The following is an 18,423-nucleotide window of genomic DNA, read 5'->3' as shown; positions in this document are numbered from 1 at the left end:
ACAGCAATAAGGCTCACCCAGAATCCTTCTAAATGATACACTCGCTTTCTACAGGCAGGAAGTGTTTAATGCAGGGAAGGAACCCAATATTGGACTCTACCATTCTGCTTTCTGAAGCAACATAGCCCCGAAAGGGCTGCTTTTTCTGATAGTGAAGATTGGATTTGTGCCTCCAAAGGGAAAGGAACAACCATGCTTGTCTTTAGCAGCATTGTTCAAATCTCAGAGGAAACACCAAATGCATTAGGAGGAGGCCAGTCTATTTTCTCCTGGAGACATCTAGTTTAAAATAAGCTTCCACAAAGAGCAAATAATGAACGAAAAACAGGCCTGTACCTTCAGCATAGAGAGCCATTATGCTTTATTTACATGCGTCACAATTTCTTTTACAAACTAGATTACAGTTGAGAATGGAGTACACGAGGCAATATCTACTAACATCAAGTGCATTTAAGCTCTGCACTGCTATTTCATTTGCAAGGGGAAGTTTTCCAAATCCAACGGACTCCCAATCATTCTGCAGTAAGGTAGGATATTCACTTATGTCAGCATTTGGTTTCACAAAAGCCTCTGTTGAGTTAGCAGCAGCACCGGCTTTCAAACAAAACTGCAAGGTAGCTGATAGGAAAAGTAAAAATCGTGCACCTCTTAAGAAAGATGGTCATGCGCTAAGGCAGTGGATGGAATAGTCTCCAAAGTACGTGGTCTGAGAGTGAAAGGAATAACCCAAATAAGACAGTTTTACAGATACTGTATACATATTTTGTCCATTCATGCAACTTTTTTTGGTTAAAAAAAAGTTTTACACGTGAAGCCAAAATGTACAATACATTTCCCACCCCCCACCTAGTTCCTCCCCTATAGCAAGAAAACGTATCTGGTCCCCCTTCACATCTGCTGGTATTCTTGATATACACAACGTATAGAAAATAGTGAATGAAGGTTGGTTGCCAAGCAAATGATGTCATGTTCAAGAGATAAGTGTTTTAATATTTAGTTTTTGAAAACAGCGATACGATTGGCAATAGCCCGATAACCCACTAGGAGAGAAAATTATTTCAGCAATAATGCAATCAAAGAAGGAATATGCAGTGAGTGGTCTAAAAACAGAAGACTGTGAATGGTTCCATAGACATTTAAAGAAATTGCCTGCGCATCTGTGCCAAGTTTAATGGACATGATGTCAATTTTTAAATAACTCACAGTTTCAAAAATTGGGGTTACTGGAGCTCCTGACTTAATTTTATTCTACAAATATAAACTTACAAATACTTTAACAAGTGGGGTAAAGTTGCCCATAGACCCATTAGAGCAACGAAGGAGTTCATATGTACTGATGATGACCACGCACCCTTGCAGCACTTTGAGCAGGGAACTCCTTTCAGTGCCATCTTTCATGCTTAAATGCTCTGACGGATTAGGGTACTCTGTGATCTTCAGAATGGAGCCCTTGGGTGCTGGGTGGTGTTTGCAGGGTTGTGAAATTCAAACCACTGGGGTGGAGTTCAGGACTACTTTAGATAAGCAGCTTGAAATTTGTAGCCTAGGAGGGCAGTTTGATTGCCAAAAGATTCAAAAACTGTAGCAGTATTTGAATTTAGAACGATATGTGACTGACACAAGGTCTAAGTGAGGACTGACTTTCATTTAGCACCGGACTTCTTTCGGCCCATGTAAATACAACAGGGAAAGACTTAGGGAGGCAATTTGAAGACATATTGTAGATTCCACAGCCATTCTCTCTTCGTGCTGAAAGATAGCATTGAAAACATGGTGTCTACTTCAGCCTGTAAGCTGAAGTACAGTTGCTGGGAAGTTGACTGAAGACTAGGGTTTCATGACCAGCTTCCCAGCTGAAGGCCAAACCCAAATATCTGTATTGTGAGTGACTCTGGGAACCATGTACAGAGTAGCACTGCTGTGGCAAGACATTCATGGATTTAGTTAGAATCACACTCCCGTAACTAAGAACACAATACAGTATGCCATCAGTGGGATTTTCTTCTGAGTAAACATGCATAGGATCAGGCTGCAAAATACTTTGGGCTCGAATGTGACTACAGTCGAATGTGACAACAGCAAGCCCTTATTTAGAGCTGAATTCTAAGACAAAATATAGGGCATCTCAAAAAAAATGTACACACATTTTAATGAGCTCTAATTCATACATACATCGTTGTAGATCACTTGCAACACTCGAACATCTAAGCAATTGAAGAGATGTGTGGAACCATCCCAGTTGGTGCATGTCTGCAGATACCTTAATACACAACATCAGCGGTGTTCACACACCAATGCGGAACACTTCAAGCACTTGGGCTAATTCATTAATTAATGAATTAATTGGATCAAGCAGTTGATTCTGTGTATGCAGTGTGCTGTATATGTGTGAATTATAGCATTTGACATGATAATGTATTTGACACTATGTGTGTACATTTTTCTTGAGAAACCTTGTGGCTTTTTCGGAAAAAAGCAACCCTACAGCAATCCTTTGAATGGGAAGATTTATAAGCAGAGTGTACTCCACTGAAGTCCCTAATAATTTGTAAGGAGGCTCCATATTTATCCCACAGTTCAAATGTACACCCCCTTTACACAGACCTAGGTTGTTCCCACAGTTTTCATAGGAACAGCCACATGGTTGAGATTGGTACATATTGATGCTTGTTTCTCTGAGAAGTCTATTGCTTGCATATCATGTAAGTGGCCAAGGAAGCCTAATCAGATGGAAGTTTTCATACAAGAGAGATTGAGGGGAAACCATGGAGACAGTGGCAACCAGTTACTAATAAAGAGGGTCTTACTCTCTGGTAAGTGTGCTTCAGACTGCACCCTGTGTTCAGAGGGGTTTAGCTAAGGATACATAGCAATAGAGCTCTGAAGTCTCACTGACACCTGTGGCAAGTGTTTTACTGTCTCCCAAGGAAATCAATGGTATTTAAAAAAAATTCTGAACCTTGGCTGGATTGTAACCATCCTTTCTAGTCACCTGACTAAATTTAGTACTTGCAAAAGGAAGAATCTCATTCTTCCTCTGCATTGGCTCCCTAAAGTATTACACCCTCGGGTGAATAAAGGACATAGAAGTCAAAAAAAGGACACTATCAAATGCTTGCTGTGTACCAGATTGTTTCTGTGCACAGAACTTTTTTCTTGGGTACACAGGCTTCCTGTTGGGAAGATAGAAACACACAAATAAAATAAATTGTCACTCACCAAACACAATGCAATACCAGAGAACCACCACAGAAACAAAACACTGTTGTCAGCTGAATTCACATTTAATGATGTACCAGATACTTATAAGTAGTGAAGGCATGTGAGCAAATTCTTAACTAGCTTTGGTAATAGGTACCTGTAACTGAGTCTCTCTAAGTACACTGACACTTTCCTTAAGCCCCTGAAACTGATGACAATTTTATAGTGTTTTCCTCTCGGGGAAGCCCTTTCCAATGTGAAGAATGCACATACACATTGGTTATTTCTGATTACGGAACTAGGATGAACAAGATCCTGCCATTGACAAATACACCACCTTAATTCTTTAAAAAAATATTCTGTATTTTTTTTTAACGATAAAAATCTTTTCAACAGTTTGCAAAGTTTCTATTCTATGATCTATTTAGAACCACAACAGCACAGAGTTTCATAATTCAGGTATGAACTGCATGATAGAGGTCACGTGTTCATCTACAGACTAGCGCAGCACGATCAGAAGGAGGCTACAGTACAAAACAAAACTTCCATCACACAAGGAGCTGTTATTTCACCAAGGTAACCTCAAGAGGGCTGGAAAAGAAGGAGCAATATGGGGTCCACAGGTAGGTAGGTGTGTGTTCAAGTGTGTGTGTGTATATGGGTACCTGTCTCTGTGTATCTACGTGTGCATACGCACTTATATGTGGTGGCTGAAGGACGTCACACCACACTGCCCATGGTTCATGTGCCAGTGGAAAACCATGCACCAAAACTTTGGGTTAAAATGCTAGTCTGTTCTCCTAACATTCATGCATAATTATCCGGTTCTGTACATAATAAAATATATTTATATATTTATATGCATTATGTCTTTATGCCAAGAAAAAAGTTATTCACAGATCACTTTGGAGAAATATGTATACACTATCCTTGCCAAAGTGTCTTCACGCCATTTTTTAAAATTTATTTAAAAATGTACCACTGGATTTTCTCTCTGTTTCTCTTCTCCATTCTTAGCCTCCTCCCAAAAGATGCCAATAAAAAGTAATCAAACAGAGAGGACCTGCACAGCACCATAACTTTCATTAATTATTACTATTAAAATTTACAAAAGAAACCCATATAAGCAGAAAATATAAAAACTACTTTGTTTTTCAGTGGAATTTATCCAATTACAGTCTACGCTCCTATGAAAAGCTATCGGTATGATTTTTCCTCCCTGGCTCACCTTCCTGTTCTCCCTCAGCTTCGGTTCCTAGTCTCAATGACACACCACTAGAAGGAAAGAATAATCAAGGCGAAGATATTAAAAACACACACACACCAATGTCATAAATCACCCACATTCTGGATGATGCATACACACAACATATTTGCACGCAACATAGCCCATTTTTTTCTTTTAGGATTTGTTTCATCATTATTAATATTATTTTAATTTGAAAGTCAGGTTTTGCCTTCTAGATGGATATGGTCAAATTGTATGGTGAACTGTCAAACAGTACAGCCCAACAGTACAGTACAGCCCAACCACTCCCTTTCAGATCAGCCAGTTGTATGGCAGACCACACACACACAAATCATTGCAGCTATTTGAGTGAACTGCTAGCATAATACACTAGGCCAGGCAACAGCTGATGTGACCGACAGCAAGTCAGCAACAGGCTGACTAAACACTACCAAATGGCCTTCTCCTGACACCTTCTGAACACTGGTTAGGGGTGCAGCATTGGCGGCAGCTACTTTTGTGAGGTAAAACCCACCCTCTTGGAGAAGAGAATAAAAGAAAGGCGTACCCTTAAATATAGGAAAAAAACTTACATGTGGGTTGTAGAACCAACCAATGCCTCAGAACGCAAATGTCTTTTATAAAACACCTCTTGAATTTAATCATTTAGTAAGTAGGTGCTGGAAAGGCAGCGCTATTCAAATGGTGTTGGTATCTCAAGCCAAAATGGATCCAGCTTTTCTTTGTGCATATATTATTCTGCATTTCATATTCATGAGGAATCAGCATGTGAAAAGGAACAATTAAAGCATTTCACAGGAAAAAAAAAATACCCACGCATTTGAGGGGTGGGGGTGGGAACCCTGAAAAAACAAAAGCCAACCCAAAGCCTTCTGCAACCTATTAACATATTGGAACACCACAGACTGATTGACAAAGAAATGATCGAAAGGCTACACAGTGTGTTCTGAAACAGGATGGCGGCTGTACCAATGGAATCGTCGAGTCGGTGCTTGACCATCCCATCATCGGAAGATTTTGCATACTTCAGCATGAGTTCAATTCCAGCAAAGGGGTTTTGTCACTCAGGTTTTGGGGCTCGTTAACAGTCTCGGTTTCATTAGGAAAGTGAATGCAGGGTTCACAAAGGTTATAAGCTGTAAACGGTATCTCTGTCCACTTGCTGACAGCTGATTTGGCAAAGAGTTTTTGTTTTATTTTCCTTTCGGTCTTGTGTCAGTTTAAGGGCCTGGGGGGGAAAAAAAAGACAAGACAAAACAATGTCAGTGAAAGCCCACAGACTATCAAAAGGGGCAGATAATCCAACATTGCTCTCCAGAAACGTTAGCATTTAATTGCTTTGCTACACATACCTTCACTCATGGCCAACCCAGGTCTGCCTGACACCTGCTGCTCCTCCTTAACCAAGGATGTTTCAGATTCTGTTCCTCCAACTCACCAATGTCTTAGCTCAGCACTCCCCTGCCCGCTGCATTTCCTCTTCCTCTCTTCCTTTTCCAATCCAGGAAGTGGAAGGAGAGTGAGGAGCAGTGGAGATAAGAAGGTGAACAGAGCGTCCCACTAATCTGCCTGATGCGACAGCTTCAGTTGGCCTTCTACCTTTATCTTCAAGATGGAACAAGACTATAATGGCACAAAGAATAGCATCTGCCACATCAAGGAAGGCTGGCAAGCCAATCCCGCAAGACTGCTTATTCCATTGCAATGCTTTTTGAAAGGTAAACTGTAAGTGCTACATGTTGTTGGTGTATGAGATACATTGCATAGGTGAGGTGTTCTCAAGCGTCACCCTTCTTTTGCTGCTACATTCTTGGAGTACAGACACACTTCCACATAGTCACCTCCTTCCTGTGGTACTTTTAAAAGATTTCTTTATCTTTCCCTTCTATCTTTTTCTTCCAAGGAGTACAGTGAGCATGGTTCTCCCCATGTCCATTTTATTCTCACAACAACCCTGTGAGATAGGTTAAGTTAGGTTGAACAAGGGAGACTGGTCCAAGGTCACCCAGTGAGATGACATTTGAATAGGGGATCCCCAATCCTAGCCCAACTGGCCTACACAACACTGGCTTGAGGAGTAGCTTCAGAGTAGCTGCAGTGGGTGTGGAAAGCAGACATATACGTGTGCTTTTGCTTAGCACTGAAAAGGAACTTGCACAAGTGACAGCTGTTCCCAATCCCATCGTAAAAGAGGTTCATGCAAGGGCAGCTTGGAGAACCACCAAAATATTGGGTGTCTTATATAAACAAAACTAACTTATTCATCCTGACGCTGTAAGTCTTTTCTGAATAAGGGATGGGGTGGATCAACATGAGGATCAGGCATCACAGTGCTTGGCTGACAGGCAGGAATCCCACCTAGGAAATCTGTCCTGAAGTCAGGATAAGGCCATGAGCTGACAATGAGCCAGCCTTTGGCCCTCCCCTGGTAACCTGAGCAATCAAGTACATGAACACAATGACTACACCTTTCTGCACACATGTGGCTTAGACCAGAACAGCAGTTCAGCCAACTCCTCTCAGGGACTCTTTCATGCTTAATCCCTCACAACTGCCACCTAACTAAAGAGGTGTAAATAAACCCCCAGCACCCGCTTTCCAGAATTCCACAGACGTAATCAGGTTGCCTGGGATCCACCTGCAGTTCTCTCAAATCAAAGAAATGGAAGAAGCAAAACAGAAGAACCAAAGATGGACTGTTTTACTTTCCTAGTTGCCATCAAGAAAGAAGCATAGTGCAACTAGGGAGGCTCGGTGGAAACAACAGACCCACAAAGTGTGGCCTTAAGATGCAAAAGTGGTGGAAAGGAGGACAGCCTGGGATTCTGTCCCATGAAGTATTGACTCAAAGAGGAAATTTCAGCCAGTAGTAGCATTCCCAAAACACTGGCAGAGTTAAAACCTCCCCCCCCCCTGCAATGCAGGCTGGGGCCACAACAAATGCTATTCATATTTAAACAAACAATTATGCAAGAGGCACATAGTCTGACCCTTGGAGATTCCACGGAAAGGAGTAGAAAGTAAGGGCAGAGATTTAAAAAAAGTCTCAGGATAAGGGTCCAGAACCGAGGTCATGCCATTTTCTACTCAATGAGAGATTTTACCATTTGCTCAACTCCCACATTCATCAGTTTCCATCCCTGAGTTACCAAATATGGCCAGACATTGCCCTCTACCCTGTCACATACTGCCCCCTTCTTCTACCAGGAGCCACTAGCTTCTACCCCACTCCACTTGTCCCTCCTCCACCTGCCATCTAGTACCTCTATCTCCAGGTTCCTTCCCTTGAGTCACAAGTTCTGAGGTACTAGAAACCTAGCAATCCTTAGCTTGGGCCCCAAGTACTTTAAGAACTGCCTTCTCCCCAAAGGTTCTATTTGCCCTGTAAGATCTTACAGAGAAGCCTTGATCTACATGAGGCTGACTATGCAGTCTCATTTTGACTGTCAGACAAGACCAGGCCTTCTTGGTAGTGGCACTAGGCTCAAAAATGTGATAGCTTCCTACTGGCCCCTCTTCCAGCTTTCAGGCAATAGCTTGTTTGATGAGACTTTGAAGTCTTGAAAGGCCAGATCTCTGCGATACCATCTAGTTTCTAGTTTCACTGTTCCTATTGTTCTTATTTCATTTTGATGTATTATTTCGATCTGCTTTTGTGATCTCAGTGATAAGGTGGCATAGGAAATTTAAAAGTAAATAAAATAGACCCTATAGGAAGGCATTTACCTTTTCTTTTCCTCCAATGCAAAGGTCTGCAACCTAAAACAGATAGGGATGTTAGTGAATAAGATAAATAACCCTTTGGAAAAAGAAATAATTCTCTTTACCAATCAATGAAGATTAAGGCTAATTGAAATTATCAACCAACAGCATTTGACCAGAAGTCGTAGGAGTTGGCTGTACAGAGTTTTTATTTTCCTCTTTGATAAGTGGCACATTAGCTCACTAAATGACAACTTTGTTAGTTTCCCCCCCCCCCAAAAGCATATAATTATAATCATAAAATCAGTTTTCCATTTTCTGAATTTACAAACATGGCACTGGGCAGAAAATGGTGGGTACTTGCCTCGAGCCCCGTTCACTTTCTCCTTAAAGGATTACCCTGGTTATTCTGTGTTTATATTGTCTGGACTGGAAAATCATTTCATTTGCTGCTCTCTAACCTTATTCCAGTTGAAGTGGCGAGAGAGAAACTCTAAAGTATTACCTAATGCAGATTACTACACCCATTTGGTTCCCACAGGTGTTAATTATGCTGTACTGGAAATCTGTCCAGAATGGAAAGGTGACGCACTGATGTTTCCCCAAGTGCAAGGTACAGTAAATGTGCAGCTGCTGAAACTGGATTTGAGCTCACCTACAGGAAAGCCATAACATTCAATCCAATACAAACATTTAGGCAACACAGAATGGTGGGGGGCATGGAGCTTGTTTATCTGATATGGAGTACAGTACTTTCTATGGTAGGGAACCAACTAAGGTTGCAATTTTATATAATCCTGGGAGTAAGCCCTGTATAATCAACAGGACTTACTTCTGAGTAGATATATGTAGGATTGTGCTGTAACTGTATGATCTGCAAATGACTGATCTCCGCTGGTATACCTGTTTATGGATTATATTGTAAGGCAGCAATATGCATGCCAATTACTGTGCCACAGCAACTCCACTGAAGCAATCCCCCCAAAAGATTTCAGATTTTTTTCTGAACAGGTCATGGATATGTCTGAAGCATAAACTGTACTGAAAGTGTTCATTGCTATCAGGTAACGGGTTACAGCATGGGATGCTTTTAAACAAGCACCTTCGGAAGAAACAATGCTTTAGGACTTTCACAGGGCTCCCTCTTTGCCCATGGCAGGCCTTATCTCTTTGGAAAAACTGGAGGATCCGCTTAGCTTCTTTGGATCCTTTTGTTTAAGCTCCTTACATTTCTGGCCGCCTGCTTTGTATTTACAGTCCGACATGGCAATGCATCACACATGTATATGAATAATACCCAGGTGACAAGTACCCTTTAGACACTGTCTGCTGGGATCTACTGTCAGTTCTTCTGTGCACTCTGATACCAGAGGCCTAACTCATTTACACACACGAGTTCAAGGGACTGTCAACAGCACTGTTTCCTATTCTTCCTGAGATCTCAGTGTTCCTAATGATTATGGCACTTGTCCTTCTCTTTTACTGCCACACCCTGTTGGCTCCTGTGTATAGGAAATACTAGCAGAGTCTAATTTATTTAAAACATTTCTATCCCACTTTTCTTGCCAACAGATAACTCAAGTCTAAATATAGGCCTCAGTAACTCTGAGACTCACAGTTCTTAAGAGAGAATGTCCCACAGAAAGGCAAACATCTGCATCTCAAAGTAAAGTCACTTGGAGTTTCCTGTACAAGTTCTCTCTCTCTCCCTCCCCCCCCCCCCTATAGAGGGTGTGGACTCACAGATCACTGCTCAGAAAAATGTTGCTTGTCTGGCTCCAACAAATCTCACAATATCTGAACACCCCAGATAGATACAAGGCAATAAGTCTGTATAAAACAGTAATAGCAATAACAGCAATAAACATTTGAATAGTACTTTCTAAGTTAGCATTGCCAATTTTAAAGATATTCCTGGGTATTTTTTTCCAATGTGTTCTAATGTTGGAAATTTCCTGAAAAAAATTTCCAGGATTGTTTTTGGTAGTCACCTGGAGATTGATGCTGATTTCTGGAGACTCCAGGACAACTGACTTCTGCGTATATAAAACATTTCACGTTTATTATCTTAACTATACATACACCATACAGCAGAGATTCCTAAAGTGGGCGCTGCGTCCTCTTCTTCCTGGCTCACTGGGCCAAAATAGCACGAGATCTTGCAGAAATTGCATGAGCGAGATCTTGTGCTCTTCTCATGAGATTTCATACTAATAGTGAGAGATTTCACACAATGCCAGCCTGGTGATCCAGGAAGAGGCTGTGCGGTGCCATGCAGTGGCCCTGTGAGTATGCCACAAACCCAGTAAGTTTGGGAACCACTGCCTTTTAGAAAAGCTAGAAAAATAATGGAAATAAAATTACAAGGGCATTAGGAAAAATAAGGATTGAATTTGCCACTCTTTATAACCATGTAATTCATAATTCAGTAAAGATGGATACTAATTAAAGAGACAAAAGAAGCCAAAATCCTAATGGCTCAGTGTAAGGGGCTTGAATACAGGTTTGCAAAGATGCTACTGCTGCGGACTTCAAAAGTAGCACTGCTTAATATCAGATCCAGATTGGAAAAATCCCCTAGCTGCAGTAGAGAGCAGCTCACTTGACATGATCCATACCAAGTGCACAAAAACCAATAACAACAGATGGAACTCCTCATTTTGCTACATGCATTCACAGCTTGTTGATTTTCCTCTGCTAGGCTGTGGGAGGCTACCCCTTTTAAAATACTGCTTCTTGCAATGGCAAGTTCTTATTTGCTAATGTTGTTAAATGAAACCGACAGGTCAAAAGGCCAAAACAAACTATTTAAAAGGAGGCAACAGCATGGCTGTGTGCCACAGGAAAGGCAAGAAACCCAAAATGTTAACAATAATATACAGAGAAAACTCAAAAGAGAAAGCGTAATAGAAGGGGCTCTCATAAATCAAATGTCTTCACTCCTTCTCGAATTAAATCACTTCATCATGAAAACAAGATTTTAAATCAAGACAGAAGAGGGGGGAAAATGGGAGAGGAAAAGAAACAAAATAAGGATAAGAATTAAATTATATATAAAAGACAACTGGTCGGTTTTTTTGTTTTTGTTTTGTGCTTAGAATTCCTTGAAGAAACATTCCCCCCTTTTTAGAACCCAAATTTATACCATTTCAAGACTACAAAGTCAACATCAACTTTTCAGTTAATGGGGTGCATAACTCCCAGTCTAAATCAGATATCAAGAAGTTTAAGGCTGCAGTACAATCGAGGATAGCACGCATTCTCAAATGTCATCATGAACCACCCCAAGTCAAGGCAACCATTATGAACCTTCCCCAAGAGCATCTCAAGACAAAAAGAAAAATAGTTGTTCAATGACAATGTTCAACTGTTCAATGACACTTCTTACTCTGATCTAGGATCCTTCTGGGAACTTCCCCGTTGAAATATGGGGAAAGTAATACTTGCTTTACAGGGCTGTTGGAAGGATAACTTCAAGGTAATAAATGAGAAGCTCCTGGCACATTCAGCAAGTGTTATCCAAATGTTAAATATTATTATTATTACTATTAATAGAACTGGAAGGAAAAAGATCAGAGGTGACTGTGGCCAGTAAGAAGAAGGAAAAATCGCTATAAAAGTAGAGATCCCCAATGATCCTGAGTACTTACATTGAGGTTCAATTAATTTATAGATCTTCAGTAAATGAATCTCAGGTGCTCTTGTGCAAGAGCAATTTGTGACTTACAGCACAATCCTATATATGTTTACTTCTACATAAGTCTCATTCTTTTCAGAGGGGTTTACTCCTAAGTAAGTGAAGCAGCCTTAATTTGTGACATTCACATTTCACTAAAGCTAAGCCAAGGAATGCATATTCAATACATTTGCAGGAAATTTCTCATTATTGCCCTGGATAATGAAATACTATATAGAAATTAGCACTTGTTTCCTATCTGTGTAGTTCTTTTCTCTCTATAGTGTTACACAGACTTCATCCTCAGCCCATTCTCAGCTCATAATCTCTATTGGGATTCACATGGAACATTTAGTTTAACAAAACTAAAGCTTGGTTAGGGTTGCCAGGCCCTCATCCAGATATTAAAAAAGGGTGGAGTTGCTGCTCTCCTACCCTGTTTATCCACCAGAGCAGACCTCTTAACCCACTCTTCCCTCCTGCCTGAGATCTATGTAGTGTTCTGCATGGAGGAACTCAGCAGGAAGCACAGTGACCACATCCTCTTTCATTACCTTGGAAAAATTACAGATACAGGAACCATCACAAGGATCTGGCAACCCAAGTTGTTATCCCTGTTTAGCTGGACTAGGCTGCCTTTACATTCGACAGGCTTCATTTGTCAAGGAAAAGCTGATGGCTGCAAAAAGGCAAACTGTACATTGAAAACTGTGCAGCTCTCAAGTTTATTGAGCAAGACAGGACCACAGAACCTAAAGGCTAAGTGAAAAATATTCACAGCTAATTCACAAAAATGAAAAACCAAACCAAACCCCAAAAACTGAAAATGTAACATTCTATGATACAATCCTATTACAAGAGGTAATGCAGTAGAAGTCCACCTCATGCTGGTATGTTTGTTCTAAAAATACCAAGTTATGTTGTCATCTTGTGAGAGAGCGTGCTATCCCATAATTTTGGCATCCATAAGAACAGCAAGTTTCCAATTATCTTTGCTGAATCATATGAAGAGCATAATGGTCTTTAAAAAGCATAGAGAAAAAATCTCACATAACTGATGGGCTATTATTATATTATCTCATACTGCATTATATCAGGCATTCACAAATCCACTTGCCAGGGGCAAGCGTCCTGGCACTGCCAGTGCCAGGTTGCTCTGGGCCCCTTGACACTTTGCTTTAAGGGGCCCCATTCATGTACACATGAGCGCCAATGCTTCCCCCTCCCCTCCCATATGGCTGGAGGGGCAGGAGGGAGAGGGAGTTGCCTTCCTACTTCCTCCTCCCTCTCCCTGCAGTTTCTCTCCACTGCCTACTTACCTCCAACATCATTTTCAATTTCAGTGGCAGCAGAGATGGTGTTGATGGGCAAGTGGGCTGGTGGGCAACCTGATTATCAGGATGGGGGAGGAAGAACTTCCCATGAAATCATCACAGAGGCAGTTTCTCCATCCTCCCCAAACAGCCAATCAGCTTACTTTTAAGGAAGGAAAGTCCCAAGAGAGCAATATGATTGGTTGGGAAGGTGAGGATGGGGTAAGAACAGTGCAAGAGTAGTACTGTTTCTCTTACCGTCCTCTACTTCCACAGTCAATCATGTTTGCTTTGGAGGGCCTAAGGGCCCAATACTACTGAGTACATGCCAGCTCACTGCCAGCGTGCACTGTTGCAAATGTGCAGTAAGGCATGTTTGTGGGTATTAGCACAGCCCAGCGCTGAAGCTGGCCCAGCACAAGCCCATGCTGGGACAGTGCCAGTCGGAGGCTGGCGGTCCACCACCTAGAGGTCGCTGAGAGAGCCGGGTGGTGAAGAGGTAAGTCAGGAAGGGGGGGCAGGGAGGAGGCATTCCAAGGCAGGCAGAGGGCGGGGAGAAGGTGTGGCAGGGGAGGGAGTGGAGCAGGACCAGCGGAACTCAGCTCTGCCAGATTTGGAGCCCCAAGACGGGCCTTGTGGTCCAAAACAAGGCGTTCTTACTCTGTGCCAGCTAAATAGCTGATGCAGAGTTGAGTAGGCCCATCGCAGGGCTGCTTTCCTTACTTGGGGGAAGGGGGTGAATGTCACCTTCCCACAAGGAGGTGTCAGGAGCTGCTGGCAGCTGCCTGAATGCCAATAAGATGCAGTGGCAGCCATTTTTGCACCGCAGCAGTCCTTCATGTCGGGCAGCTCAGGATTGCTCAGAGAGCTTTGGGACCCATTGGTCAGTGCCTGACCACTGCTGGTGCTCTTGTGCCCAGGTCCCTGGCAAACTATTTGTGTGTACATTCTCTCTTAGCTTAGATTTGCAGAGGGAAAGGGAACCGCAAGCACCTTTTTTCTTTTAATCAATAATGTGCTACAGCTCTATAACATTCTATAGAACAGAAGGCAAAAATGCCCACTTTCCTTAAATTGTGATTTTTCTTCAGGCAGCCTTATAATAAATCCAACAAAAATCAATGAGACCCTGCATGAGAAGCCCTGAGAAGGATACAGAGATGGGAAACATTCCCATAATATGGACGTAAACGCTTCAGAAAGTAACCCTTTCCAGTCCAAATTCATCACTTTGCTGTGTACAATTAATTATTTTAGGAGTAAATTGCTTTATAATGTTAATCAGCCTTTTCATTTGAACATGCAACTAAAATTGAACTATATTTGTTTTGCATCTAAAAGGTTTCCACCTCCAGCTAAGCATGAAGACTAGAAAATTAAGTTTTTAATATTCAACCTGTTTTTATTCGCAACTGCTAATTAAAGTGCAAATCCAGAGAAAATGGCCCACTTGCTAATCTTAGGATCTGAGCAGTACATATGGGCACACTTAATATTGTTGTGCAAAAGACACTTTGAACATACTACTAATAAAGAGAGAGTAAGCAGTGGTCTTTTGTTAAGAAAAGCAAATGCATTTTAAAATATTTAAGAGCAGTCCCTCAACAAAACAAAAAAAATGAAAATACCTGCAAGAGGCTATCAGTTTGAGCAGAGGAATGGTGGTGGGGGAAAGGGTACCAGTTGCAGACCTACCATTAGGTTCGATGGGGCAAAAGCCCCAGGCACGAGCCACTAGGACTCCATGGAAACCTCTCTGAAACTGTGGAAACTGTGCTTCCGGTTTTCCAGTTTCCCGGAAGCACAGTTTATAGTGTTAGGGAATCTCAGAGAGGCTTCCCCGATGCAGTCCTGGGTTGTGCGAGGCTCTGTGAGCCTCAGGTGAGTGGGGGGGGGAGTGGATTTTTGTGCAGGGGGCAGTGTCATCGTGGACCTTTGTTCTGGGCAAGGGGCTGGGGAGGTCTGCTGCTGAGGGGTAGTTTGTAGTTCTTTCACGTCAAGGTGCTTTACTGATCAAGTCACCTCTCCCAAGTGTTTTCTCACTTGCAGACGAAAAGATACTGCACGTGTATCTTTTCCTTGTATGTGAAAAAGTTTGTCTCTCAATTGCAACTGTCATGCTGTGTCCCTGCCTTCCTTTTGTCCTCTGTCACAGAGGATGTGAAAGAACAATATGTAATAGCAGATTTGTGACAACAGTTTCATACAAACAACAATGAGATAGCTACCGTTAATCATACAAAACAACTAAACCTTGCATTAACTTATCATATGAGTTCATCATCAACAAAATGTTACAAAATAAATACACTAAGGGCCAATCCTATCCCTTGTCAGCCCATAGCTTGCTGTGCCACTGATGGAGCATGTGCTGTATGCTATGGGGAGGGGTGACCAGGCAGCCTAGGAGAGGTAAGTAAAACATTTTCTTACTTACCTACCTGTAGGCTGGCCGGCCAACTGATTTCCTTGGACTGACACCAGCTATTTTGTTGGAGTAAGCCTGAGCAGACTCAGGAGAATGTTTGGGGTGGGGAAAAGGGGGACAGCATCTTAGTGTACATTGCTGCCACTGAGATCCTCCCCCTCTCACCCCCTGCCATGAACCCCCCCTGGCACCATTCTACCTGTTCTAGAGGAGCATCTGGGAGCTGCTGACCTCTGGCTGTTTGTGCTGGCAGCCCCAAAGCACACAATCACAACATGGCTTTTGCACTATTTCATTTCCAGAAGCTTTGGATAGGATTGGGCTATATGTCCCCGACATACGTTACTAGTTCCATTCCAGAGGTCTGCTTGGAAGTCTGAACACATGTAGGTCAAAACAGCTATCACGCCTATGCAAAAGCACCACGCTGGATTGACTGCACCTGTGCGGAGCGCAACACAGCCATCTGTAACTTGGATATCCATAACTTGGGAATCCAGCGTATGTAGCATTTCCTGTGGTCTGTTTTGTTGATCATATATTTCCTCCATCTCCATGTGAGTATTTCAGTGCAGATTCACTAGTGTGAGAAGTACGTGACACAAGCAAGTAGCCATGTGTATCAGTTCAAACCTCTGAATGGTGATATATATTTTGCCACCAACAAGTGGGAAAAGTCACACTCAGAAAAGCTTTGTGAAGAGGTTCAATATGTGTTAGACCACCATGAGACAGTCTCATTTTAGCATATTGTGGCTGCATTGTTGCAACAATTTTCCCATTTGGTACAAGAGACATCATAGGTTTGGATATTCAGTGCGTATGCTAGGAGAAGGAGCCAGTACCATCTGTGGGATTGGGCCCGAAGCTTTTACATTCAGAATCCTCTAAACAGGCTGCATGTACTTAAGAACTAATCCTATGTAAGATTCATGAATAAGATCATTCCGCACATCTCTCAGTAAGCACATATTACTTTCCCCCTTGTTGAAGGATAAAATTGGTTTCAGTCAATGCTATAGTGGTCCCATACTGTATAACGGGGACACCTAGCATTGCAACCTCCACTTCCACCCTCCCCTTTCATAGCCAGGATTTTTTTTTTTTGTCAAGACATAACATAACATAAAAACTCTTGTGGTATTGCACATGACCATTATCACAGCCCATATGGTATGTCTAGCTTACTGAAGTAAAACAAAAGCCAAGAGATCAAATGGTGCTAACCTGCTTTGCCCATTTCCCCTCTTTGCACAAATCCTTCAGCCAGGAACCCAACTCTGTGATGAAGCTTGCTTAGCACCAGTGAAGTTTCCCACATTCAGAGTGACAACATTCTGGGCTGAGATGAGGGAATCAAAGTTAAAATCCAACCCATCTGCATCCATCAGTTCACTGCGGATAATGGACTCCATGTCACATTCCAAGCTCCCATTGAAAATATCCAGGTCCAAATCACTGGGGAATTTATCATGCCCCATGACTGGAAGGCTCACGCTGTTGGAATACAAAGAGCCTGAGAGTGAGTCAGAAAGTGATTGCATAGACTGGTTGACAGGGGGCTGTTGCTGGTGTTTGGCCAACCCAATGTTGTTTGTGTCACTTAAGCCGACAGTACCAAGAGAATTCGACAAGGCACGACTGCCACTGAGAGAGGAATTCTGGGATTGATGCTGGTGGTGGAGCAGGTTCTGGTTGACCAAATTGCCCTGGCTTGGCTGAGCAGCAAATGACATCATTGGGTCACTCCGGAGCATGATACTCCTGCGTACATTTTGGGCAGATACAGCTGTGCTAGCTTGTGACATGAGTGGATCAGACTGAGTCATCATGACATCACTGTGGCTGAGCGAATCCGATGCCAGCAGATCCTGCAGCGTTTGGTTATTGTAATGAGAAATGGAAGAAAATGTAGTTTGCTTGTTCTCTTGTATGGTTTGCATGGGAGACTGACGGAGGGAATTCAGAGATGATGGCCCAAACACACCATTGTTGAAACTACTTGATGGAGAGCCAAGACCTGAACCTTTGGAACCATATGGAAAACTTGAGCTTCTTTGCATGAGTCCCCCTGGGGGTGACTGCTGGGAAGAGGGGAGAGTTATATTGTCCAGAAGGTCATCCATTAGGTTATCTGTCAGTCCATCATTCAAGTTCATGGTGCCTGCCATATCAGTCAGCCTAGGTAGCTCAACATTACAGGGTTTATTGACCGATGGGGACATGCTGGGTGGGCTACTATACAGCATGGGGGAAAGTGGAGCATCATCATCTTGAACCTCATCTAGCTCAGTACTTGCCAATATTGGTGACAAGCGGCCGCTTATTGTACTGGCATTTGAATTTGTACGAGACCGGAAATCCGTCCATGCGTCCAATTCATCACTGCTGCGCGAGGTTGGGCTTCCTGGCCATTTGGAAAGCTGGGAAGGGCTGTCTTCACTCGCTTCCTGTGCAGCTTGGAGGGCTGCCTTTTTCTTAGCTGCTCGTCCTCTGCTCTTCGTATACTTATTGCTGTTATCCATTGAAACAGCACGCCTCCGTGGTGCTTTTCCACCTTTCCCACCATCTGGGTTGATCATCCACCATGAACTCTTCCCAGTTCCTTCATTCTGGACCCTGATGAATCGACTGTGGAGGGACAAGTTGTGCCTGATCGAGTTCTACAAGAAACACATACAAAAAGAAATTCAGAATGGGGACAAGTTTTCTTTGCCCACCTCAGGAATCTAAAATCAACATGCAAAAACAACGATGTCATCAACAGCTACAATTTAGTAATGGAGTCCCTGTCCTTAGCGATATCACAAACCCCACAGATCAGAGCTGGCATGGGGAAGAGTGTCTACCACTG

At 42.6% G+C, this 18,423-nt stretch overlaps 1 protein-coding gene across 1 annotated transcript in view; it reads right to left on the bottom strand.

Annotated features, from left to right (window-relative positions):
- Window positions 1–337: 337 nt before the first annotated feature.
- Window positions 338–18,423, bottom strand: part of FOXO3 (forkhead box O3) — a 125,484-nt gene continuing 107,398 nt past the window's right edge. The window contains exons 2-4 of the mRNA XM_066613212.1: window positions 16,797–18,232; window positions 8,177–8,209; window positions 338–5,678 (exon numbers count right to left, since the gene is read on the bottom strand). Coding sequence (XP_066469309.1) covers window positions 16,832–18,232 — 1,401 coding nt within the window. The 3' untranslated portion in view covers window positions 338–5,678; window positions 8,177–8,209; window positions 16,797–16,831. The remainder of the gene's footprint in view (window positions 5,679–8,176; window positions 8,210–16,796; window positions 18,233–18,423) is intronic.

Source organism: Tiliqua scincoides, chromosome 1 (assembly GCF_035046505.1).
Source record: "Tiliqua scincoides isolate rTilSci1 chromosome 1, rTilSci1.hap2, whole genome shotgun sequence".
NCBI lineage: Eukaryota > Metazoa > Chordata > Lepidosauria > Squamata > Scincidae > Tiliqua > Tiliqua scincoides.
The sequence above is the reverse complement of the archived record's forward strand: the minus strand, read 5'-3'. Positions and strand labels throughout refer to the sequence as shown.